Raw genomic sequence first — 27,636 nt, forward strand, 5'->3', positions numbered from 1 at the left:
CCTCTCCGCCCCTCCCCACTCGTGTCGCCCTCCCGCTCCCGCTCCATCCCACCCACCCCCTCCGCCTCAGCGCGCCGCGCAGCCAACTAGCCAGCCGGGCAGCTGCGCCTTTCCAGCGGGCGGTGCGCGCGCTGGGCCGAGAGGTGGGGTGCGGGGGAGGCGGAGGCGAGGAAGAGGGCTTGCCTGTCCGTCCGTCCGTCCGTCCCGTCCCACCCCCGCTCCCGCGCCGCGTCTCTCTCGGGATGGGCTGCCCCGCGCCGGTGCCCGCCGCTGGGGGCGGTGCAGCGGGGTGGGGGGGATGCCAAGGCGGGCTGCCCCCGGCGCTGTGAACATGTGGTGGGGACTGGAGAGGCCGCCGCACGGCTCGGTTGCTGCTGCTGCTGGTGCTGCTGCTGCTGGTGGTGGTGGTGGAGGTGGTGGTGGTACTGCTGCTGCTGCCGGTGGCGGCGGCGGTGACGGAGGCGGCGGCAGGTAGAGCCGTCCTCCTCCGCCCCTCCGCACTCCACCCCGATGTCCCGCGGAGACACCCAGGCGTTGCTTCCAGCTGTCGTCCCCCGTCGGCTTTGCCCGTGGCGGTTGGCAAGAGCCCCTCCATGCACGCGCTCACCCTCCTCTGGCTGGGCAGCGTTGCGAAGGTAAGTGGGGGGGTCTCCGCTGCCAGGTTTGAGGGAAACCAGGGTCTCCCAGTCGTCCCAGGCGAGTAGAGCAAACCCACCTCGGAGTTTTCTCTTTTCTTTTCTTTTCTTTTCTTTTCTTTTCTTTTCTTTTCTTTTCTTTTCTTTTCTTTTCTTCTTCTTTTCTTTTCTCTTTTCTCCTTCTCCCTCCCTCCCTCCCTCCCTCCCTTTCTTTCCTTCCTTCCTTATTTTATTTTCTTTCTTTTCTCCTTCTCTCCCTCCCCCGCTCTCCCCTTCCTTCCTTCCTTCCTTCCTTCCTTCCTTCCTTCCTTCCTTATTTTATTTTCTTTCTTTTCTTCCTCCCTCCCTCCCTCTCTCCCTCCCTCTCTCTTTCTCTTCTTTCTTTCTTTCTTTCTTTCTTTCTTTCTTTCTTTCTTTCTTTCTTTCTTTCTTTCTTTCTTTCTTTCTTTCTTTTTCTTTCTGCCTGTTTTTGTGTGTGTGTGTTTCCCCCTTTCATTCCTTTTCTCCCCCTTTCTCCCCCTCTCTCTTTGCAGATTCTCCAGTTGTGCTGCCTCTGTTGCGGCGTTGTGGCGGCAGCGTTACCCGGTGACAGCAGTAGCCTCGGCGCCTTCAACCAGGGTTGGTATTTTTCTTGAGCTTCCCACGTTTCGAACGGGCATCCTCTTTCTCGTCTTGCTGGGGGCTGAGGTGACAGGACAGCAGCAAAGGATTTGGCTCAGAAGCCTTTAATTTTCAGATGCGTTGGTGGTTCTGTTGGAAGTCGAAGAGTTGGAAGGGACCTTGGAAGTCTTCTAGTCGGACATGTGCCCCCCCTCCCCCCACTAAGTTTCAACCTGACATGATTGAGCCAAGTGGGTTGTGGACAGAGGAGAGCCTTGGTATAGCTCATCTTTAAAAAAATGGGGTTTTCCCAATGCCTTGAAGTGCTGAAATGGAGAAGATCTCCTTCTAGAAGCGCACAGGCTAAACTTTGCAGACCAGGTGTGTTAAAATGTTGCAGTAGTGGCTAGATCTTTGGTGCATTGTTGGATTATGGAGTGTTCCTACCTCAGGTTACATCAGATGCTGAGATGTAGCCAGGGTTGGGAGGCTGGTCTGGTCTGCTGACAGAATCCCTTAATCCCCTTTGTCTTTCCTTCCTGAACCCAAATCTAAAGACATGTAAATGAAAGGACAATGTACTCAAATCTTCACTCCTGCTTGTGTTTCCTTCCTCTGTTGTTAGCACCCTGGGGTGTAAACTCTTCTCTTTATCCTGTCAATTGGAAGAGCACTCATGATACACTTTGAGTAATGCCCCAAAGGTGCTTTTTGTCTTGGAAAGTCCACTTGCCTTTTGAGGGGGAAAAAAGCACATTTGGGACAACAATGAACTGGATGACTCTGAGAATCTCTATAGATGCTCTGAGTAATGAGCATTATTCCTCCTGGGAACCTTTGACAGAGAGCTTCTTAGGAGATGAGGTGTTTGGTCCGTCTCTCTAGATGTTTTACAAATGCAGCTGCTATCCTTTTAATCCTAATGGGGAAATAACCATGAGAACTGCAAATTTGCACCCACACTGCAGATTTACTTTATGTAGCTGTGAACAAAAGTTAGGTGAACTGATATGTGAGAATGCCCTCGGGAGACAAGAGGAAGAACCTCAGACTGGACAACTCTCAAGTAAAATATAGCTGAGCCCACCATAGAGAGGAGACTGGGAAGCAGCTAGTTTTCCAGAGAGTAAAAGGAGAAGACGGGAGAAATACTTTTAGGCTTGCAAGATTGTGTTAATTGATCTTACAGTAAACAAAGAGTTAGCACTCATAGCTGCGCTTCCTGTCTGGACTACCTTGAACAGGTCCGTTTGTTTTCACCATGAGTTTCAAAAATCTGTTTGAAACAAGTGCACTTAATTCTTGATAAACTTTATTTCTGGAGCTTAAGGGGATGGACAAAACACTTCCCCCCTTTTTGGGTGTTTCCTCAACAACAAGCCTTCGAGGTAGACTGGGCTAAGAGAAGACACTGGGCTACTTCTCCAAGAGTAGATTTGAACCCAGGTTTTCCCTAGTCACAATCTGAGATTGCAATTGCCCCATGCTCTTGTATGGAGCAGAGGTTTGGGATATATATTCAACTTATTACAGGAATTATTCAGAAAAAATGTACTTCCGTAGGAACAAGAGGCAGGGGAAAATAATTACAGATCAATACTGGGGCCAGTTCTTTCTCAATCTACCCTCATAACACGAATGTGAAGAAAGAAATACAGAGGAATAACTTCAAAAAAAAAAAAGAGGGAGAAAGAAAATGGTTAATCTCACTAAAAAAAAAAAAACGTTGAAGCATAGCACCAGAAGAAAGAATTACTTGAAAATCCAGCATTTCTAACCCTTTGCGCAGGGAATGGGGAGGGGGATGGGAAGCTTGTGAGAAGTCGCACTCTAGGAAAACATGTGTGAACAGGCAAAGAAGGATTCCTAGATTTCAAAGAGAGAGCTGGAGACGGGGAGGCATCATTGATTGAAAGTTCATCTCACATTAAAGAAAGAAAGAAAAAGACAAACAGGGCAGAGGCTTCCAAGCATTTCCACAGAGTGCTGGTTACATTCCAGTGCAGGCTGCAAGCAAGAATGTTTAAAACCGGTAGCATTAGGTACTGCTTGAAGAAATCCTTGCAGGGCTGTGGATCTCAGGAAGAAGTAGGAAATCTTCACTGGGCATGCTAATGAGCCTCGTTTTGTGGCGGAAAGAGCATACATGCTTGTGTGCAGAGTGTTTGCTCTGCAGTGTTGGAGCCTTTGCTCACTGGGGGAATTCCCTTCTCATGCAGCTGCTTGTAGTTTTGGCTACCAGCCTTCCTTAGCATCCTGAAATTCTGATTTAGCGCTGCTGGTGAAAAGTGAGATGCTCTCGACAGAACATTTCCCTTCTCCCTATTGTTGGGGGTGGGTGGTGGGTGGGTGGGGAAGCAAGCAACGATGCCTTCCTTTGCAACCTTGTGAAGATGAGGAGATAACAAAAACTCAATTCAGAAATAACTTTGTTTCTCCAAGCAAGGGGTAGGGTGCAAGGAAAGAGTAGCTTTTCTTCCCAAGCTTACAAAACAGAGAAAAGCAGTGTAGCTTGCTTGCTTGCACTGGTTTCTTTGATTTCTTTTCCAGGGTTAGTAATAATAATAATAATAAAAGTCCCAGGTGAGGAGGAATTTAAAATCTGTTATTAATAAATGTCCGTCCGTCCCGAAGGAAAGATGGATAGTTTATTAGCTTTATGACCATATCAAATGAAAAATAATAATAATGAAAACTCCAAAGTATCTGATAATGGCGCTCTAAAAATAGCCCACTTAAACCCTTAAGAAGCTTACAAACTTAAAATGCAAGCTGTTATTAAAGATCAGAAAACCATAGGAGTTCAGCTGAGTGCTTCAGTTAGAGGTACTGTACTTTGAAGCCGGAATCTAGAATTTAAAAGATGTGGCCTCAGGCCTCTTTCCTTTGTGAGCAGGAGGTTGGACCAGATGACCTCCAAGGTCCCAATCCAACTCTGTTATTCTGTTATCTTATTTGCTTTGGACGCTGCTTCTCAAATGCTATTGTTGTGATGACACACAGCTAATGTATCTGTGGCGCTTTCCAAATCCTCATGGCCAGAGTTTTATGGAATAGCAGAGGGATGAAGAAATGGAAACAACATAGGGTGTAGTCAGAGTAAATGTATTTATTGAACAAATTTATATGGATGCCCAGCGCATACATCAGTGACTCTTGAGTGGTTTATAACATTAAAACCCCACATCATAAAAACCCATAAAACCTCATCCCACTCCTTAGGTGTACTTGGCACTTGCTATCCTATAACCTGCATAAGTTGACTCTCTTTGAGATTTTTCCATACCAATAATTTTCAGTAGGAATCCTTCTGCAATGAATCCAAGACTAGAAACAGCTCTTGGTATCCTTGCCTATTTACTCAGGGAAACCCCACCCTGCCCCTTTCTTTATCCTACCTAGCACAGTACAGGTGGATCTGCCACCTTGTAACTTCCCATAATGCTCTTGATCGGAATAATGTGCAGGGGTTTGGGAAATGAAGGAGAAGAGAGGAACAACTATCTGTTGCTTGACATATTTATATGACGCTGGATGAAGCTTTTATAGTCCAATGGCAGAACAGAAGAGCCAGCAAAGGACTCTGCAATCAGAAATCTTGAAGCCCAAAATAATCTTATCATCATCATCATCATCATCGTCAGCGTCGTCAGCGTCGTCTTTTAATGGCCCCATAATCCCTTGCGAGGTGGAGTCTGGGCAACTGAATAGAACTAGCAGAGTGTTTTAATGGCCAGATGCCCTTCCTATCACCAATACAGAGCAGATATATTCCCAGTGTGTCCAGAGAGAGAAATATTTGCCTCTACCTAGGGGTAATCTTATTATGAGTTTCATTATTTGTTAGATTTCCTGCAGGAGCTCAACAGGGCATACTGTTGATGTACTCAAGCATTTCCCACTAGAACCTATTGGGTGGGGGGAGGGCTAAGCTAAGAAGACTGTCTAGTTGAGTTATAGCGTTGGTTTCCAATAAAGGTAATCTTTGCCGTCAAATAAACGACAAACGAATGGTTCAAGAATGACCAGGGAAGTCTGCAGCTGCATTATTCTGCAGTATTCAGGTGTTGTGGTTAGCTGGCAGCAGGTGTGGATGGTTGAGGAGAGCGAGGACTCAGATGAGGGGGCAGGACCATTAGGGAGTGGACTGCTGCCTTCAGGGATTGTGGGAGCTTGCAGCAGCGATGAGGAGGCTCCCGAGGAGCTCTGTGCGTGCATGCAGAGCTGCTCACAGGAGAGAGCAGCTACATCTGCACAGACGATTCAGGAATAAGGCTGCAAGGTAATGGCCTCTCCTTCAAGAGGATAAAAGCCAGCTGTGAATCGAACATTCTTTGTAGGAAGCAACTATGTTTTGAAACTCAGCCTCGTGGACATTGCAGTATCTTAAGTTGGTATTTGAAGACTCTTGTGTTGTAAAATATTTCTTATCTGTTATTCTTGGCAGCTTCACACAGTTTTGGCGATTTAACTTATCAAAGTTAATTAGTTTATAGCAGCCTTTTAACGGGGGATTCGTAAGAATCGTTAAGAGGTTTCTGTTCCCTTTGGTTTGTGTTTGTTTTATTGGAAAAGGGTTTGGGTCAGAATATCAGGACTGTTCCAAGAGTAGGGAAGGAATAAATCAGATTTTATAATTTTTTGCAATTGCCCTGGGAAGGGATGGGGGTGCAGGGGAGTGGGGAACTTGGTCCCAAACTATTTATTTTACTGTCTTCAATTATAAGCTGCTCTAATTCAAACATGACTGTAAGTGACTTATAAGGTAATACAAACACAATATCATATTAAAACCAATTGCAACCTAAAAGGACTGTTGCTCCCAGGAACGGACAGCAGCCTCCAAGCTCATGTTTCAGCAAAATTGGGGCATTTGTGACTGAATTGAAAAGTAAAACCTCCTGTTTTGAGCCCAATGAATGGTAGTGGCATCCCAGTTCCTCTAATAGTCTGGTTCCATTGATTCATCTCAGGAAAGTTAACTTTTAGAGTGGGAAGCCCCCCAACTCCTAGAAGAATGAAATATTTTGAGAAATATTAAAAAGGCCAAATATTATATTTCCCTAAAGGAGAAATAAAGAAACATGCTCTTAAAAGCCAGGAAGCAGACTCCATCTCCCTCCCCGCAAGAAACTGAGGAGGCCACCTGTTAAAAATGCAGATTTGGTAATAATCCATTCAAGACAGGATTAAAACCCCAAGGAAGCCAGCAGCTAGGATTAATTATATTTGCTAAAGATTTTCAATCTTTAGACTCGGTGCCGGCCTTCGCGAGACAAACTAATTAAAGTCAAATAACAAAAAGGCACAAAGCAAGCCTCTAAATTACAAAACGGTGTAGAACAAACCGTATTCAGATCCATGTACTCATCAAACCAATTGGTCAGCTGACCCAGGACCGCTGCCGATTCTTCTCCATCACTAAACCATCTTTCCAATCAGTCCCCACGTTTCCAGTGTCTTCTTCCCCAACTTGGAACGGAACCCAGATGGATATTTCTTCCAACGAGGAATCCATAAAACCAAGAAAGACACCCCCCCCAAAAAAAAAACACATGCCTGAGGGGAGATGAAGGCTGGTGGCTAACCCTGTTCTCAACCTTCTTCCAGATTACACCTTTGTTGTTCCAGTCGAGGTGGACTCCAGCGGATCTTATCTCTCGCATGACATTTTGCACAGCGCGAGGAGAAAGAGATCCACCCTGAACTCGAAAGCTTCTTTGCACTACAGGTTTTCAGCATTTGGACAGGAACTGCATCTCGAGCTGAAGCCCTCCAACTTTCTGAGCCAGAACGTGACTATCCAGGTGCTTGGGAAAGATGGCATTGAAGATTCTCAGGTTCGTGATATTGAACAGTGTTTCTATCAGGGATTTATAAGGAACTACAGTTCTTCTTCCGTTGCCATATCCACGTGCACAGGTTTGGTAAGTGTTATGTGTTGTTGCTTGGTTTTCAGACTGTTCCCCTTCTGCTACACTTGTTCTCTCCTGTTGGCTTTAGGCTGATTTAAAGTTGCCTGCAACTGCCCGCAACTGTTGCTTCATACGTATGCTGCTAAGTCCCAAAGATGTTTTTCCAAAAGGCAACTGGATTTTTTTCCCTTTGAAAATGTTTCGCTACTCATCCAAGAAGCTTCTTCAGTTCTAATTCAAAGAAAACAAACAAACAAACAAACGAGAAAGTCCAAGGAATTTGGAGAAGCACCCTTGGGACATACATGACCTGAATAATTGACAATCTCCATAAGAGAGAGGGGTTGATCGGTATGTGCAGAAGATGGGCTGACACAAAAAAATCCCTAGAGCCCATCTGGAGTGCACATCCTGTATGATGATTGCTTGATCTGACTTCTGTGCTTTGCTGTTTAAGTAGCTTCTAGCCAAAACATTAAAATTCGCAGACATATGGATGCAGACAAGGAATTCTATGCAACCGTCCATGGATGACAGATGCATATGTTCCCTCATACACAGTGCCAGAGAAGTCTGCTTGACCCCTTAGCAGGGTCCTTCCTTCAGGACTCTGGGATGAGTTTATTCTGGGCAAGTCTATATAATCTCATTCAGAAGCCAATTAAGTTCTATCTTGTGACATGAAGGCCTTCAGTCTGAGATTGTGCATCATGCTAAATCATCATGTGGTTGGTACATTTCAGCTTTAGCAAGATGGGTGAATCCTTCTGTGGTGTTCATAACCCATGCTTTTTATAGCTCGGTGGATTGTTGTAAACTCGACAAATTGTGATCCGTTGGTAGGCTATGTTCAAGCAAGTGCAATGTGGGAAGCCAATCCACTGTCAAAATTCTCCAAACAACTGCTACTTATGAGATCTTCTTTTTGGCACGTTTATCAAAATCTTGCAACATTTGCCTCCACCCCACCTCACCCTTATTTTCTCAGCATTCAGCAAGAGTTTTAGATAGAGATGATATCATTGCATGAGAAACAAAGATTCTCCAAATGGATTCTTGAGCGGTGGGAACACTTGGAGGACAGATGTTCATTTATGGGAATTCCTTTTCTGCATCAAATATATTGGATGTATGTTTGACACAGTGATGGGCAACACTTTACTAAAATGTCAGGCTTATGTACTGTAGATATTACCTTCTCAGTTTTACGACTCATTTACCTACATGGACACTTGCGGAGTGAATTCCAAATATTGTAGTAAAAAAAAAACAAGACTTCCAAAGGCTATCCTCAGATTCAGAGGACTGGATCTCTGTTCCATAGAAAAGCCCATCATGTATTTTATTATGCATTCTTTGAAATCTGGGCATGGTGGAATTTCATTGATGTATTTTCACTTGCTGTACAACTGAAATGTAGGGATGCATAGATGTAAGTATGCATACATGATCATACAACTTTTTTTTTAGTTGAGGGTAGCAGTGGGACATGTTGGAAGGGGCATGTTTCAAAAAGTGACAAAAAGCAACAAAAGTTGACAAAATTAAATCTAAACATAATTCAATCTGATGAAGGTCTGTATATTTAATACTTCATTTTTTAAATTTCTGTGCAATTTAATCCTGCAACTCAGTGGCATTTTTTGGAGAATTTCTGTAATTGCACTCCAAGCTTTGGGTTGGTGCATGATACACCAATCCACAATCTAGTCCATTTTAGCTGACTGCTAAAAATTAGGATTGGAACTGATTAGTTCATAGACAGGGATGATCAGGCAATCTCAGGACTATAGGTTAGGTTGAAAAATTGGGGGAAAAAAACAGAACAAAGTGATGGAATAATGTGACCTGGAATCACAGGAAGGAAGGGCTCCTTCCTAGAGAGCAAAGAGACAGTGAATCTTGGAATATCTGTTGAGCAGGAAGAGAGCAAAGATGTATCCTCCCTAGCAATTCACCGAGTTTATCTATAATTTTGCAGATCACTGCTTTAGTTTGCCAAGACTCTGTAGGTAAACAACAATAAAGAGACTACTCAGAGGTAAATCCACATGCCATTCTTGGTTCTTTGGACCTGACAAATACTTTGTATTGTTGCCAAGAAAATGTCATAATTTGTTTGCATGAAATCATCAGAAACTAACCTTGGTTTAAGGGAGGATTATCTTTATCTAGCCTTCAGAAATTCCCTCTTTAAAGGAAAGTCTACAGTTGATTGGGTTAAACTATAAGTTCACCTTGAAATACTTGCAGTGGAATAAGGGTATCTACTGTGCTAGAGGAGATCTCTTTGAACTCCACAACCATCAGGCTGTAAAAAGCTCTTTGGGTATTGAATTGCTACTGTAGTTGTTCCAATAAAATCCCATGAGGTGAAAACAGCAGAAAATATAAGTGGCAAGGTAAAGCAATGTAATAAACTACTCAGAAGTACCTGTATGAACTCTCTAAGGAGGCCTTCAATATGGGCTAAAAAATTAGATGACCACTAGGTGGCAACAAAGGATTTCAATCCCACTTTGCTGCCCTCTATTGGCATTGGAGAGCAGATTGGTGTAGTAATTAAGGCACCAGGCTAGAAACCAGAAATCTATGAGTTCTAGTTCTGCTTTAGATACAAAGCTAGCTGGGCAACCTTGAGCTAGTCACTTTCTCTCAGTGGAGGCAAAGAGCCAATAATAAACCACTTCTGTAAAACCTGCCAAGAAAACCTCAGGGTCTTGCCTAGGCGGTCTCTGCGAATTGGACAAGATTGAATGGAAAGAAAAGAAATATGGTGGCTTAGATTTTTGGTGTATACTTGGTGATCGTTGCTGCAAGATATTGTCAATGATTCTTGGATGAGGAAACCAGCTTAGTTTTGTGGTAGATAACATCTTGGCACTTAGGCCTTAGGTTCAATTTTTGAACATCTGTAGGTGCAAGGTTTTTTGACTTGTATGCATCCAGTCAGTCATTGCTTAGTAACCAAATGGAATGTACCTTGATGTGATTTGTGAAGCCAACTCTAGTATCAATGTGATGCTTGTAAATGCCACTATCCGTACCTCCTCCCTTTTCCACAATTAGGTTGCCCTTCTTCTATTCATTTTAGCCCTGGCAATTAAACAAACAATTGCATTGCTTTACATGGTTGGTAGCGCTAATCATCCCATTGTTCCTTTCGTTAGCAGGAGCTTCCCTACAATGCAAGTGCAGTGGCCTATTCTTTTAAACCCGAAGCATCACATTGGGATTTGGAAGCCATGGCATTTTAATGGACAGCAGGGATCCTTTCATCTTGCTTGCTTTGGAGTGCATGTGTGAGCAGTTCAGAAAAACCAGGCTCTCAGCTGCTGCTTTGCTGCTCTTGCCTATGTAGAAAATGTATTGGGAGAGACCAAAGACAAAACACATTGATTATCACTAGAAACGAAGAATAAAGGAATTGCAGCTTTCTTGATATCCTACTTATGAGGCCAAGGATACAACATCTGTTGAGGACAGAGTTCTATTTGACCAACAGACAAAAGTTCAGAGGTCAACTCAAAAAGGTTTTAAGGGAACAGCTGGCCAATGAGCTTAATATGCTTCTGAAGTTGACATTTTTAATCTGGAATTGGCATCAGAGGAGCTTCTGCATCCTGTCCCTAGACAGTTGTGGGTCATAAGTTGCCAAAGTGTGGTTCTATAGCTCCCCAGTGAGAGAAAGAGATCATTCTTGCTAGAGAATTGTTTGTTTTCCAGGGCATTAGGAATGTATGATTTAGGACCAAAGGTTACCTACTTTTACTATAGACATTGGTCAACTGGTTACTAATCCATGGAGCAAAATTAGTCATATTTTATCTTGGGTCTTTCCAGTGGCCAGTCATGATGATACAATGATGGGTCTGGCTGATCTTTTTAACCTAGATCTTGGGGGTTGAGGGTATCTTAAGGAAAAACCAACCTTAGTGTTTGATTATATGACAGGAGGTCTATATGAAACAGAATCTTATGCATTTTACAATACATCATTGTATGATAGCCCAATAAAACTGGAACTAGATGCATCAGCTGGTTTCACTAATGTTGTTCATCTGTGATACTGTACTAAGCTCTAGTTTCACTGCAGGTAGCACTTTCATCCATCATGTGTAGTATGGAGTTGTTTTATCTTTTCCTGTCTCAACTATGCAATGGTCCTGGTTGGCTTCAGTTACACAGTGAGTGCCTTGGAACTTCCAAACTAAGTTCAAATTTATTACCAGGTGGACTTCCTAAAGAAGAGCATATCTTTGATTTGGGATTACTCTTAAGGGATGAGATGGATTTTTTTGAGAAGGTCAGATAGCTTCCAGAACTGCAATTAAGGAAATATTAAGCAAAGCTTTCAATTTAGTAAACCAACAACCCTTTAAATAATACATGCAAAAATAATATATATATTTATTTGCTTTACACATGTACATATATACCGTATACACACACACACATTTATTTGCCAATCAATGATATTTGTCTGGTCCTGGGATCATTAGCTGCCTGGGTGAATAAGGGTATCTTCAGTTATTACCTAAAAGCAAATGTTACAAGTGGACATTGGTGATTCCTTCAAAAGAAAATTCCTCATGCCATCAAGAAAGACCACTTAACAAAGATGACAATATAGCCACTAGAAAATATGGTCTTGGGAAACTTCAAGAGTTTAGGCTGAGAAATCTGCATTTATTTAATTGGTCAGCAATATCTTAGCTTCTCTTTTGGGGGAGTTTTGTTGCCTCATTACTCCCCTGCTACAGATCTAGTCCAAGGCTGCTGTGTCAACATAATGAAAGTCCTTAGTTAACTAGCAGCCTGGTGTGTGTGCAAATGAAGTAACAATTGTATAGATATGACCTAGTTAGAGAATTCTTGGGTAAGAAATTTGCTGATTATATTATTGTCTGCCTTTCAGTGTGGAAAAGGGGCCTTGCTTCTTTCTTGCCAAATTCTTCCTTGGCAGGCCTACTGTAGGTTTGAAGGGCACTGCAGATTATCCTGACCTTGGTTTGACTAGCTCTGCTCAAGACCGCTGAAAGCAAAATTATTTTGGGCTTTAAACAGTAGGGTATGTCTTTTAAGTCATAGATACGCTGCATGTGTAGATGGAAGTCACATGGGTGTAGAACTAGTCAAATGGGAATTGCATTTGAGCTGATAACAACAAATCTCAGGCTTTCACTGATGGCATGGGGGCAATATATTTTCTGCCCTTATGTGACTTGTCTAGGGATATCAGTGCTAAATATCAGTACCATTTGACAGCACTAACTTGTCTTATGTTTATTATCTTGCAAAGGATTTTGACAAGTGCTCAGAATTGCTATGAATTCCTGGAGCTCAGTAGGATATCAGTGCTAAAAATCAATGCTGTTAGAACCAGCATTTGCCTGTCTTAACTTCATCATCTTGAAAAGGATTTTGTTGAGTGCTCAAAAATGCCATGAATTCTTGGAGCTCAGTATGATTTCCTTGAAATCCACCTGCATTCTAAAGTCTCAGTTGTCCCAAAGGTGCTTTCCCAAAAGGCAACTGGATTTTTTGTTTGTTTATTTTTTCCTTGAAAACCTTTCGCTTCTCATCCAAGTAGCTTCTTCAGAGTCACCGCACAACATCATGGTGTAAGATGTGTGGCTTGTTATATAATGATGTATGGAAGGGTGAAAAGTTTGTTGTGCATCTTTGAACACATGTTTGAAACAGTGGAGCTTTCTTCCTTAATCCCCCACATGGACATCTCTGGTTGTACAGCCATGTTTGCAATTTCTGCACTTTTCCCCATTTTTAAAGAAGGCAGCTGTATGGAATATTATTTCCCATGGCATATGCTTTCAATTAGCCTAGTCCAAATAGCAGGAACTGTTTAAAGTTAATATTGTAATTGAAAATGTTTCTGGAAGGTAGGATTTTTTTTAAATATCACAATTGGGGGGGAAGGTCCGCCAGTAGTTGGGAACTGTAACTGATGAAAAGGCCGGGAAAAATTCCTTGATTAAGAAGGCAAGTTCAGAAGTTTAGCACCTGTTACACTCAAGGAATTTCTTTTTGAAAGCTTATATAGGAGGAAAAGCAGATTTTCTCCAACTAACCAATACTGCACTTAAATGGATAAATGACCTTGATATTAATATATAGAACATTTATTCCATTCCCATGAACCAATACATTTCACAATATAACCTATAACTAATTACAGAAGAGATAGATAGATAGATAGATAGATAGATAGATAGATAGATAGATAGATAGATAGATAGATAGATAGATAGATAGATAGATAGATAGATATAGATATATAGAATATCTACACAACTTCTTGAATTCATAATATCTTACAAAATTGAATACATATTTCCATTATACATATGCCATAGTATTATGTGCTCCTTTTATACATTTTTACTATTATCCATGTATTCTATGCCATACATTAAATAACTAAATGAATACATTTCTTTTGGTGGAACATTGAAGATAACAGGGCAAAACAGGACACAAAATAGTTAGCGCAGTATAAGTGGAATTTTTTTTTACAGAGAATGGAAGACGTAGGGAGATATCTTCCTGGGCTGTTGCATTAGGAAGTTGGACAATTCAACGTCTTGCCTTTCAGTCCTGCTGTGTTGGAACTATTTAAAATTGAACTATGACTTATAAAACAGTTCCTGCGATTTATGGTGTGAATCTCCCTGCTGAATGTTTGTATATCATTTTGCAGAGGTCAGAAATACAACATCTGCAGCTGAGCTGCCCAACTTTGTGTAACACTTCGACATGTTGACTGTGGAATCTTTAAATGAACTTTGTAAAAGTTACATTATATTTTGTTGCCCTTGACTGATATAATGCAAAGCTTTGATGTGTTCATCAAGATGTAGATTTGTTTAGTTACTTGTTACAACATGTCCATTGTGAATAAAAGTTGCTATTCTCTCCCTCTCCCTCCCTCTCCATTTTCCCTTCTCCCCCTCTCATCTCCCATCTCCAAACTGGTGAAATGATGTAATTTCAGATACTCTTAAAAGGCATTTTTTCTACTGCCAAAATAAATCATAATTAATGAAGTGTTAATATGAATGCTGTCTAAACTACCACAAGATCCAGCTGATGGGAGCAATCTTGGAAGGTCAAAGAGCTGGACTGGTTGTGTTTGAAATGATTCTTTTTGATATATCATTACAGCAGCTTGTATGTCTGGGATAAGTGCTGGTACTTTTCACCAATGGTTTGTAGAAAATGGTTCTTAGCCTATGAATGGAGATTTACTAGAGTCCCTCCAGTACATATGTATCCATTAACTCTTTATCTTTCCTGATGAAATGACCTTTGTACCACAGTGAATGTCCCAGGTTACTACTCGAAAGAGAGAACAACCTGAATTAGGAAATTCTTGTATTTGGGTGGAGTAAATCCTGCTGAAGAATAAGTGTCATCAGATCTAAGCCAACAGAAGCATGAATTTCAAACTTCCCACTAGATTTTATTGAAGAAATATTCTGGGACTATTCCCTTGATTAGCTACATTGGTGGACATGACCTTGGGTCAAATGATGGGTCTTCCATGAGAGTATGACCCTTGTTTTCACCCATTTACTTTTTAGCATTGCTATCAGATTTCGGGGGCTCAAGAACATGGTTGCTAGTAAAAAGATGCTACAGGTGGATCCTTGAATTAATTATCTGCTCGAAGAACAGAAGCCTGGATCATTTTAGCTGCTAGTTTGATCCAGTGAAGTCATTCTTATGTAATAATACGAACTTTACTGAACATAGATTTCTAATGTGCCTTTATGCATCAGTTGAGGTCTGTATTAAGTCATGGATTCAGTTACAAATAGGGAGCAGCTAGAGTAGACAAAATAATTTCATGACCATTTGGCATTAACATTGTTTGCAACAAATATAGAATATAGGTGGAAAGTCAGACCAACATACCCAAACAACCAGCTGTTGCACACATGGCACACCCATCTGATGTCTTTAGTCAGTTATTTTCTTGAAGGAATTGACTGATTTTGCTACTAGTTTATAATAATATAAAATAATAATATAATATAAAAGAAATAGCTAGGGTGCAGGCCATTCTTATTGCTGAATTGTTAGATAAGAAAACAGTGTGGCCTTTGACCAAAGGATGCATTAGGCAGTGAAGTTCTTTGGTATCTTCTCCAGGTGTTTTGACATCTTATTGTTTTAAATCTTTGCAGACTTTCAAAATATAACATATCCCTCCATATAATAAACTTTTGGACACGTGGACATAATTCCAATATAGAGAAGAAAAGTTGGTTTAATAAGCAAGGAAACCTACTGTCTGTCTAAATGTGTGGAGATCAGAGAGAAAAGAGTGGGCTACCTCATTTTCTTCTGCAGGCTATTTCTTTGGATCAGGAGAATATAATGAATCCTGGGATCAGTGTATGGCTCATTCCCCCAAAAGATTGCCATATTAGACTGATAAATACTTATTTATCAGAAGGCCAAATAGATTCCAAGGTACTAGAAGCTTATACTTCATGAGTGTCTGTTTATCTGTCTTATCTATCTAGACATGTGGGGCAATGAGACTGGTACTTAACAACAGACAATTCTGGGAGCATATTTATACTTCTGTTTTCTCTGCTTCACTCAGTGTGAAACCCTACATTTATTCAACTGAATATTTGAAGAGAATTTCCAATTCTCGACGCACACTCTTGGCTTAATTTTTTTGGTGACCTCTTTTAGGAGGTGGGAGGGTTAGTGGGTTGCCATCTATAACTATGCATTAAATCCAGATAAAACATTGAAAGGATGAATCCTGTAAAAAAAGATACGAACTTTTTTTTAAGCTACAAACATTGGAATTTACATTAATATAGTTATGTGTGTTTCTTGTACTGCAGTTCTCATTGCTTTAGGCTTGCTCCATGCAAAATCTGAAGGATTTATATAACTAATGCTGCGCAGCTTATAACTAAGTAAAACTTTGTTTCTTTGCCCAGATATGAAGATAGGATGTTTTCTGATAACAAGGCTCAGACTGAAGAATTTCCTTTCCCTAGAGTGCCACTTGTTTAACTTCCACACAGTGTTGCTTATTGCAGAGAATTCCATGCTGGGACATACTCGTTTAACCAGATGTTGTGTTCAAATCTGCCAGATCATGGGTCTGAGAAAAATCTGTGGCTCTTCAGATGTTGCAGAACCTGAACTCCCAACAGTCATAGTCAACATGATCAAGTGTGAAGGCTATTTAGTTGTACTTTAACAGTATCTAGAAGACCACAGGTTAAGCTCCTCTTTTTAGTTTTTACAGTCAGAAGCACATTTAATGTTTTAGTTCCGAGTGTCCTGTCTCCTTTTGATATTCTCCATTTGCCTGGTCAAAGTCTGATTTAAAACTAAATAACTGTAAGGAGTGAGAATAGGGCATTTGAAGTTCCTATGAAAAGTGAGCAGCTTGACTTATCTAATTCCTTCTTCACCAGGAAGATAGTTTAATTATTCTAATTACTGAATTATTTCCGAATCTGTATCGAATGCATATAAGTAAGCAAATGTGAATTTCATACAGGGCTGTGTTCTGTTTTTGTGCAGCTTTTTGGTGGTGCACAAATATTTCTTCCAGATTAGTTTCAAGTCCATATATTTATCTATCCTAAATTTGGGGTGGATTCCCCTCTCTCTATTTTTGATTTATAGTATTTGTGTTTTACTGCATGTCTGAATTGCACAAAATAACAATAGTGTGCATCTCAGTTATATCTTGTTGACCACTCCTTGTCCCAGAACTCTGGACTAAGTTAACTTTTGACCTCATGTTTCATTATTCATATACATTCTATTCCCATGCAGTACATCCCATATACTTAGGTATCTTTCCATATCCTTATCATAGCTGAAGATAAGATTAAGAATTTAAGGCAGAATTCTGCTTCTCCAGTGACCAAAACTAAGAAGCAGTTTGCCATTGGAGCCAAGGCAGTCCCACTCCTTACAATTCAGAGCTATAATTTATAGCTTAAATCTGCCATGAATTTAAATTGATAAATTGGAAAAATTCTCAGATCATCCTTAAGTGACTCTTCTTGATGCCATGATCTTTTCTAGGCTAATCAAAGAGCATGCCAGTTTATTGGTGGTCTTTGAGATCATCTTTTGGGAACATGCTGTTCTAGGCAGCAAACTTTGGACATCTTCCATTCTGCGAAGGTTTTCATCAAGAAATGATATTTATAAGCTTGAAACCAAAAAAAGCAAAATCTAATACATGCCTGCCACATGGCATGAAAATGCGAACAGTCGTAGTTCTCTTTGCCTTTTCTTTGACTTCCCAGCCCAGACTTGTTTATAAACATCTGAAAAAAAAAAGTATTTGGGGGGTGGGGGTCGGACTGCTTCCTAGTTCCCATGTAACTCTTTTAATTTCCTCTATGACTGCAGTCTTTAAGTTTCTGCCAGGCGGCCAATATTGAATCTGTTTTGCAGATGACAAATGATCTCCATACAGTGAGCAGTTTACAAGACAGCCTGCCTCAACCAGATGCATGTGCCTGAAAAGTCACAGCATGTAGCTGATTTTGTAGGGGATGCTGGAATTGGAAGCACATCACGTGTGGTTCTGAAGGGAGCATTTTTTTTTTGAAAAGAAAAGAAAAGGCTGTGATGCTTAAATAAGGTGCACTCAAATGATGGAAAAGCTCATTCAAAGGAACCTTATTTATCATCAGCACCAGATAGAAGTGCCCAGGAACAGGTGGAGAATGTATTTTCTTCAACACTGGGTTCTCACAAGAGATTTTACCCCATATGGAATTGAGAGAAAGCTTTTGCAAGTGGTAGAGCCACAGATGCTATGCCAAGCGTGAAGAACCAAGACCATACATTAAGTTGCAGTTAAGAAGATTTATTGCTCAAGCCTATAAACAAGAATCTAGTCAATTAACAGTTAGCACTAAATTGACTAGCATAAAACTGGTGCTAAATAGGAGTCAACAGAATTCAAGGACGGCTATACTTGGAGCATTTGTGGACAGTGATGATTCTAGACTGAGTCCTCTCTTGACTCCACCCTCAGGCTCTACCTGTTCTTCTAAATCTCTCATATTTTGTTTTTATAACTTGTGATAATTCATGAGGTTGGAGGAAGTACTTTTATAATCTTTCAAATTTATTTGTCTAGAATAGCCTAGTATTTCTGCTATCAGCCATTTTTCAAAAGGCTTTGGATTCTCCTTGATTTGTTGACACAGGCATCATCATGGCTTTTTTTTATGAATACCATAGACTTCTCAATGTATGTCTTGCCCTTGTCGGAATCTGATTCGGAGGGGGAGGCTGAACAGCTGACAGGGAGTGGGAGTGTGGCTCTGTTGACTGTGGAAGAAACTTGGGAATGGCACAGTCCAGCTGGGCAGAGCAGGGGAGAGGTAGAGCAAGGGAGAGGGAATTCGGAGGAAAAACCAGGCCCACCCCCTCTTCATCCTAGGGCACACAGGGAGGAATGGAGAAAGAAGCAATGTGAGTTGTGTGGCTTACGGGGGAGGAAAGGGCCCTGATTCCCTTCATTAGCTGCAGCTGGGAACACAGTGTTTAAAAAGGGAAGCAGTGCACAGTAAGTTGTTGGGAACAAATCATGAATTTATCTGGTATCATCATGGCTTATCTGTGTTCCTGGTGTCTTCCCAACTGTGTGAGTGTTGCCATGCTTTCAAGTCTGAAAGTCTTTCTCTTGCCCTGTCAAGTTAATTACTTCAGCTTGGTTTGTTTGGATTTTTGGTTACGGTCTGTATGTACCTTGTTTTAGACTGAATTTTCTCCAGTTAAAGGCTGTTCCTGGGACACTTTTTCTCCAGCTGAAGGTAACCTGGACAGTGGGGGCAAAGTTGGAGATAATAAAGGGATTCTTTTTGCTTATTTGACTGTGTTGCCTTTGTGCCATACCCCAGGTCATCACAATGTAGTGGGGAGCAAACTTATGGATAAAAGAGAAACCTTAATGTTTACAGCTCTTTTGGAATTCTGAGTTAACAAAACTTGAATTGTAGCCAAGAAGGGATTAAGTTCAATACTTTATCACCCTTTATATGAGAATGGGATTCAGATGGGCCCAAGAATTTCTTAAATGGGTTGTTGTTTTTAGTTGTGAAGTCATGTCCGACCCATCACAACCCAATGGACAACATTCCTCCAGGCCTTCCTGTCCTCTACCGTCCTCTGGAGTCCACTTAAGCTCATGCCGACTGCTTCTGTGGTTCCATTCAGCAACCTCATTCTCTGTTATCCACTTCTTCTATTGCGCTCCATCTTTCCTAGCATTAGGCTCTTCTCTAGTGAGTCCTTCCTTCTCATTAGGTAGCCAGTGTCAGTTATGGAATCATGATCCATCGGTGCCACATAGCTGGAGAAAGTGGGAGGAGGGGTGATGTTAATTGAGTAGCTCTTAGTAGACAAAATATAATTCTTTTGATAGTTCAAGGTTAAAGAGTGTGGCACAGAAAGAATCGGAACTTACTTTGGGATTGGCTCATGTGATGTGATGATGAGTAAAAAGGGGATCGGTTGTAGATTGGGACATTGTGGGGAAGCTTGGAAACTTTTAGTTTTGGAATTTCACAGATGTGCCAGGGGCTATTCTAATAAAAGTACTTTTGAGATTATGCTTAAAAGTTTAAGAAAGAGAGAAAGAGAGAAAGAAAGAGAGAAAGAAAGAAAGAAGGAAGGGGAAGATAGGTCTCTGCAAACTGTAATTTCCTCAAGCAATTCCTCTTATTACTCAACAGACTAAGTAGATCTATGTCTATCAGCCTTACCATCTGTCTTCATTGTTTGAGGAAATAATATTACTGATTAAAGAGATTTCCTGCTATTTGCACTAACTTCACATTTATTTTGCAAATGACTTGATTAGCCATTTGATTTTCTTATGTGTGACTGCCTTTCTCCAACTTCTGACAAAGTTTTCCTATCACTCACCTATATTTTAACATTTCATCAGCTACTTGTTGGTGCATGAGTTGCAATTCAAACAGTGCTGCCTTCTTTCACGGTAAAACAAGCGAAGCATTAGGGAATTCCTCTCCTAATCCTGTGGCTTCCCGTTTGCTTTGCAATGCTGGGTGGAACTGTCACTGTGAATAAAGTAGTTAGACTGTTATCCTGAACTTGCAGAAATCTTGCTTGACTTGGAACGTAGATTTGATGGCTCGATGCAGAAAGATATATGTTTTGGGGGAAAAATATCATATTGTTATTCCAGTGATCATAAAAACAGCTAGAGACACCATTTCTGATTAGAAGTCAGTGAAGGTGACATTTCTTCTGAATTGAATTAGACTGGACTCCTTCAAACTTTGGAAATATTCCAGTACTTTTCTTTGGAGTAGAAGTGAAATTGCTATCCTTTTTCTGGATTGTTTTTTTTACTTCATAGTCTAATTTACAGCTCTGCAATTTTTTGGTGCTATCCTCTCAAATGCTCACCAGACCCAACTCTACTTAGCTTTGTTAGAACAGCCTACATTGAATGGATGGCTATTGTTAACATCCGGTCTTCAACTGTGCTGTTGGTAAATCTGCAGTATGGAGAAGATGGGCAAGGGGTTTTGAAACTATTTTAAAAGGAGGGGATAATATATGGGGAGAAACGTGCATTCTTTATTTCTGCATTTTACGTTAGAAAGAGATCTCGTGAAATGGTGCATATCAATGATATAGTTAAACATATACAAAACCAATGGAAACAACATATGTTTTAACCAAAATTAAAAAAAAAATTCCACGTAATGAATGAAACAACTTGGACTATTGTCTGGAACTTTTAGAGGAACGAACAGTCTTACATAATGAATTTCGATGGGAGAAGTCTTTTAACCTTCCGAATGTAAACCTTCTGGAGAATGATTTTCATTTTCTTGACCTAGACCCTTGACGCTTTTCATTGACTATGGCAGCAACACACCTGACCTGCCAAAATCCAGACCATTAAATGCCAGCAAATCTGTTTGTCCAGATTTTTGAAACCCCCAAACCTAAAGACACCTCCCCGTAAGAGGCCAGAATTCTAGGGCTTGCTTTTCAGTTCAGAACTATTGACACGTCTTGTCAGAGGTGGTGAGCAATTGTTGGATTTGCTCTGCTCAAGACAATTGAATGAGATGATAATGAGGATTTTAAAAGTTGCTCCTGTTTTTGACAACTTAATATGTAGGAAGTAGGAAAATAATCAGGCAGAGACTGAATACTTCCTTCCCTTTGATGATGTTCATACCTTCATTCTGGCAGTTTAAATTACACTTTCTGCCCCAAAGAATGCAAGCCTTTTAATAAAGACTAAGCTTTGTTATCAGCCAAAGATGCCTCTTAACTACAAAATTCACGTATAAGTCGAACATTTTGCAATCATATATAAATACCATTGGGTTCAATTCTCATACTCTAGCTATGCATAAGTTTTCAGTTCTGCCCTATATAGCTATTAATATCTTATTAATCAGTTTGCCATTAATGACCTTCCTTCCAAAGCAAATTTTAAAGCCAGCATTAAATCTTTGGAATATAAAAGTTCCTTTGAGCCTGCATAGCACATAAGACATGTATTCCTTGGGCACGTGACTTTTTAACCTTCTACAGTTGCTGTTAATCCCTACCTACTGAGAAGAAACCCAATAGCAGCATTTAGAAGAAGCAATTTGAATGGGACACTAATGGAACTCTGATTTCACCCATGCAACATCCTTAATCCAGCTTGTCCCTTTGGAACTGCTTTGAAAAATAAAGGCAACATCAGGATAGATCTGATTATACAACTCGCACATGTTTTCTCGTTTTGTTATTGGTCTCCCTTAAGTTGGCATTTAATGTAGTTTAGGATATATTCATTGCTAGAACTCAGAGCTAATTATCCTGATTTGTTTAGTCTAGAGCCCACACCATTGGTCTGATTGTCTTCTTCTATCCTAAGTATGGAATTTCATCTGGTTCCAAATTGTAATTCAAGATTTGCATCTGGATTGACCATTCCTGTTCAGTCCTAAATGCATTTTGATGAGCTGTTCTTCACAATTTCATTGCTATATCATGAAACTAAGGTTCACAGGAATGAAATTCATGCATACACAATATAATAGGGAGAGGAGAAAATATTTCTTTTTTTTAAATGCAATGTGGGCAAGTTATTTTTAACTAATTGAGATGTGAATTCCTCAGCTGCCTTCAAATATTACATACTGCAATTACAGACACACCCCTGTTATATGCTCATGTAGGCAATTACAACACGAATAATGTTTAACATTGCAGAGAACATTTGGCCAAAGTTGTTCAATCTGATGGAAAGAAAATTTACTATCTTTCCAAAAGACAAGGGAATTTCAGCGAAACTCCCTTGTGCAGTGTGCTTCTAATTAGCGTGTGACCAGATGGCTAAGAAGTAAGTGCATGTGGCTGTGCGTGTGTAAATGTTTTTTCCTCCTTCCATAGTACAGTCCTCTTTCCAGAAGTTTGCAGTCTTCCAGATGTACTCAAGTGCAAAATCTCTTCCAAGTCCAACTGCTCAACTGCTGATGACTTGATGTACACATCCATGAAGTTTTCTTGACCAGCCTACCAAAATGGATACATGCTGCCTTCAAAAGTCTTCTTCCTGTTAGGCTTTTCAGATTGAGAGGGAAAAATATAAAGAGTTGGGGAAGGGCAATTCATTCTTTATGTGTCCAGTCCTGCATTTAAAATACAATACCATTCTCTTGATATTATTGTTACATATGCAGCATTGCTTTCATGCTCAGTTATATCAGCATGCAAGCAATGACATGTCAGTAAATGACTACAGGTAGCCCTTGACTTACAACAGTTTGTTTAGTGACTGTTTGAAGTTACAACGGCATTGAAAAAAGTGACTTAGGATCATTTTTTCTACCCATGAACCCATTCCCAGGGTCATATGATCAAAATTCAGATTGTTTGGCAACTGACTTATATTTATGACGGTTGCAGTGTTCCGGGGTCACGTGATCTCCTTTTGCAACCCTCAGAATAGAAAGGATAGAGTAGAGTAGAGTAGAGTAGAGTAGAGTAGAGTAGAATAGAATAGAATAGAATAGAATAGAATAGAATAGAATTCTTTATTGGCCAAGTGTGATTGGACACACAAGGAATTTGTCTTGGTGCAAATGCCCTCAGTGTACATAAAAGAAAAGATACATTCGTCAAGAGTCAAGAATCATCAGGTCCAACACTTAATGATAGTCATAGGGTACAATAAGCAATCAAATCATACTAGGAAACAGTCAATATAAATCAATATAAATTGTTAGGATACAAGTGACAAAGTTACAGTCATACAGTCACAAGTGAGAGGGACAAGGAAAGCCAGATTCACTTAACAACCATGTTACTCTTTTAACAACTGCAGTGATTCACTTAACAACTGTGGCAAGAAAAGTTGTAAAATGGGGCAAAACTCACTGAACAAATATCTCACTTAGCAAAATACATTCTGGGCTCAATTGTGGTCATACGTTGAAGACTGCCTATATTCTTGAGGAATCAACAAAGATAAATTTCACTCAGCAAGGACAAATTTAAATTAGGTGGAGAATTAGAACCATGTTTCTGGCTTTCTCAGGACTGTGATTTTGTCAGGCTGATGCAATGGTAGTAAGATTCATGTAGGTCATCCATTTATTTATATTACATATATACTTTCCCTCAGTGATGGGATTCAATTTTTTTTTACTACATGTTATGTGGGTGTGGCTTGGTGGGTGTGGCAGGGGAAGGATATTTTAAAATCTCCAGTCAGAGGTGGGATTTGCTGGTTCTCTGAACTACTCCAAATTTCCGCTACTGGTTCTCCAGAACTGGTCAGAACCTGCTGAATATCACCTCATCCTTCCCTACCCCCAACCTAAAGACTCTGGTCAGTGTGCAGTGAAGCTAAACTTAATATGCAATTAAAACTCCAAACATCTGGCGGAAGAACAATCATTTGAAAACAATCCAACACAGAGAACCTGCCACTCACTTTATCCTAATCCTTTGGGGAAAAGACAAATACTTGAAAATTGCAATGACCTTCTCTATATGTTAAGACCAGAGGTGGTATTCAGCAGGTTCTGACCAGTTCTGGAGAACTGGTAGCAGAAATTTTGAGTAGTTCAGAGAACTGGCCAATCCCACCTCTGACTGGCCACACCCCCATCTATTCTCTCCTCCCAAGTCCCAGCTGATTGGCTGGGTCTTCTTTGGTTGCCCTGCCCAGGAGAACGGAGCTGGAAAGCAGGGTGGGAGAGAATGGGGATTCTGCAGTATCCTTCCCCTGCCACGCCCACCTAGCCATGCCCACAGAATAATAGGTAAATATAAATCACCTAAACCTTTTTTAATTGCTGGTCAGCCTTAACCAGGACAACTTTCCTAATACATTTCTGAAGATCTTTGCCTTCCAATATGACTTTGCAATAGCAAAATTACAGTTAAGGGTCCACCATGGATTGATTTTTTAAAAAAAGGAGAGACAGGCCACTCTTTTCCATATGGTTCGAATCAATTATGAAATGAACCCTGTAGGAATAATTTCAGATGTTGGAAATCCTTTAAATGGCAAAGTCTAAAACAGATTTACTGTATTCTTGTTTCTCTCTCTTCCCCTATTCCTCATTAAGAGATAGGCAAACCAGTAAACGAGCTATTATTACAAAATACTGGATACCAAGGTGAGATTCCCCGTAACTGTATATAATGGTGTCACCTTTTCCTGGTGACTTAAATCATAAAAACTGTTATCTATCTATCTATCTATCTATCTATCTATCTATCTATCTATCTATCTATCTATCATCTATCATCTCCCTCCCTCCCTCAATGGGGATACCTTTGTCTGACTCCACTGTAAAATGCTGGTGATTCAAAGGCTACTGGTATATTAGTTAATGGGAAGGGGAGCTAATTGTTCATTTGAGCAAGCAAGTTGTTGACCATGTCACTTGAGACAACCAAATTAATATGGGATACAAATTAAATTGTGGTTGTGAGGTTTGTTTGAGTTCTTCTAAAAAAAGAACATTTTTTAAAAGTTGGATTACATTCAAGAAATGGATAACCTTCAGTCCGCATGCTGCTTGTCGGTCTTGTTGCCTGTTTTGTTTCCTTGGTTCTCAGAGATCAATGGCCCTGACATTGAGTGGCAGAACTTTCCAGTTCTGATCCTCTGATTGTTCCCAGTCTCAAATATGGATGATTAGAATGAGAAGGGAGACACAGTACAGGATGTCCAGTCTTGGCAACTTTAAGACTTGTGGCTTCAACTTGGGGACTATGACTCTCACAATTCCTCAGCCACCCATGGTTTTCAAGTTGTTAAGGTTGGACATCCTTGTTCTGGAAGATAAAATTCTCCCAGTTCCTAATCTTAATGCTCTTCCCCAAAACCACCCAAATGTTTTCCCTTTTGAAACTATGGTGGGCATGGGAACAGGAAGCCTCAGGAAGACAAATGTATCCATGATCACCCTTAGATATCTATCAAACCCATCCAAAAATGTACATACATAAATACGTACACACGTAGATACATACATATGGCACACACACACAATGCCCATGGCTTTATCATTAGGGATCCCTGTTATGTTTGCCTGAGGGAATGCGTCTGTCTTTAATTTTTCCCCCACAGAATTCAACAGCTGTCTGCTTCAGAGGGATGATGTTTAATTGGAAGGTTGCTAGATAACAGCAGAGTCTCTTTGAAATACAAGCTAGCAAAAATAAATGAAGTAGGACTCAGGTTAACATCAATAGTCAGTTCTTTCAGAGCACTGAGGTCTGGCAGTTACCCAAAAACATTGGATGCTGATGCAAATTTTGACTATAGCTATCACATCATCACTTATTTAAAAATGTAAAGATTGCCCTTTCATTGAGATTGGGAGCCCATTTAATCCTTTATCCTATTCCAAATAGTGCTACTTGATGCTGCAGGAAAGCCCACAAGAAGGGTGTTGTTGTTGGCCAAGAATATACATCTGTATAATATCTATATAAAGGTACTATGCTACTTTTTACTCAATCAGACCAGTAGTTTATAGAGGCCAGTACTGTACAGTTTGACATCCTCCCTCCCTCCCTCCCTTCCTTCTTTCTTTCCTTCCTTCCTTCCAATTGGAGATGTTTAGCACAAAACCTGGATCTTCTTCACACATCTGCTTTGAATGAAACAGCAGAATTTCAAACCACAGAAGCTGATAAGTGATTAACAGAAATTGTGCTGGTGCTGACCTTGATAAAGATCATGTTAGCTCTTTGAAGTTGAGGAAGCTGGATATAGTAATACGAGTAAGGACATAGCTCTGTGTGTTTGTGTATGTGCAGACAAGAGAGGGGGGAAGGGAGAAAGTGGGGGGACACAGAGAGAGGGACACAGAGAGAGGGTACATACCAGAGAACTTTTACAGTTGCATAATGCATTTTTTATTTTGTGAAATAGATCCTAAATAGTTCTTCTGGTACCCCCAAACTCTATATTTTTCCATAACAGAGTTGGATGGAGCAGTGGTCTCCTCCATTGGCAGAGAGGAATTTCACTTCTTTTGCATGGAATGAGGGATTTAGAGGGCCAGTTTTTTTTTTCCTGCAGGCAGATCTATTGATGACATCTATAACTCTCAAATGTTTCTTGCATTGATAGCATTATAGGAAAGTGGAAGAGCTAATTCTACTTTCTACAATTTTCCAGTTAGGTTATTTAAAACAAACTAGGAGAGCAAACTATCTCTTCAAGATGTCCAGATTTGCCAGCACAAAGAAAATGTTCCTTTGTTTCTTTTGTTCCTGCCAAGAATCATCTTGGAAAACCCAACTAAGATGTGCAAATATTTATAAAAACAGTCAATAAAGGTTTATAGCTCTGATGAAATCTCACAGAACTGTCATTGGAGTTCTTTAGAATGGGAAAGTGGAACAACCAACGATGCTTCAGAATGATGGGAAGATGTCTAACAGAAAAATTAGTTTCAACAACAGCACAGTAGTAAAATTACACATCTCATATAACAATCATCAGCAAATTTCTGAAATTGACTGATAAACAAATGCCAAGGGAAAGAAGAAAACAATTATCCAGCATTCTGAGAATAAATTAGAAGATCAGTAAACTTCTGTATTGAGGGTGGGGTAATTGCATGGTACCACATTAGTCACGATGGCTGTAGCATGAGATTAATACATGGACCTGCACAAGATCAGTATCCTTCTCATAAAATAAACAGGTCCAGCAGAATATTTGTTTAGCTATGAGAAAAACAGCAGCAACTGTAGAGCAGAAATCAAAATATTAGAATTGAAAACAGGGATGGGATTCGACCGGTATAACTACCGGTTCTGTTGCTCTGCATCACACGAATGCAATTTATGACCTGCTGAGCTGCCCGGACAGCTGAGGAGCGTTGCATGCAGGTGCACGGCAGTTGGAAAAGCCCTTTTTTCCTGCTTTTTCAACTGCA

The 27,636-nt window shown here is 40.4% G+C and overlaps 1 protein-coding gene across 5 annotated transcripts in view; it reads left to right on the top strand.

The window, feature by feature from the left end:
- The first annotated feature begins 359 nt into the window (after positions 1–359).
- ADAMTS18 (ADAM metallopeptidase with thrombospondin type 1 motif 18) overlaps positions 360–27,636 on the top strand; it is a 94,635-nt gene continuing 67,358 nt past the window's right edge. For 2 of the 5 annotated variants that reach the window (XM_087940570.1, XM_087940567.1), the window contains exons 1-3: positions 468–635; positions 1,169–1,253; positions 6,846–7,162. In XM_087940570.1, the coding sequence (XP_087796696.1) occupies positions 594–635; positions 1,169–1,253; positions 6,846–7,162 (444 nt within the window). In that variant the 5' untranslated portion in view covers positions 468–593. Of the gene's footprint in view, positions 636–1,168; positions 1,254–6,845; positions 7,163–27,636 lie in introns of all 5 variants that reach the window. The other 3 variants (XM_087940569.1, XM_026714165.2, XM_087940568.1) reach the window with 3 other exon arrangements.

The sequence above is a fragment of the Pseudonaja textilis genome, chromosome 11 (genome assembly GCF_049901715.1).
Source record: "Pseudonaja textilis isolate UNSWEBS1 chromosome 11, rPseTex1.2, whole genome shotgun sequence".
NCBI classification, from domain to species: domain Eukaryota; kingdom Metazoa; phylum Chordata; class Lepidosauria; order Squamata; family Elapidae; genus Pseudonaja; species Pseudonaja textilis.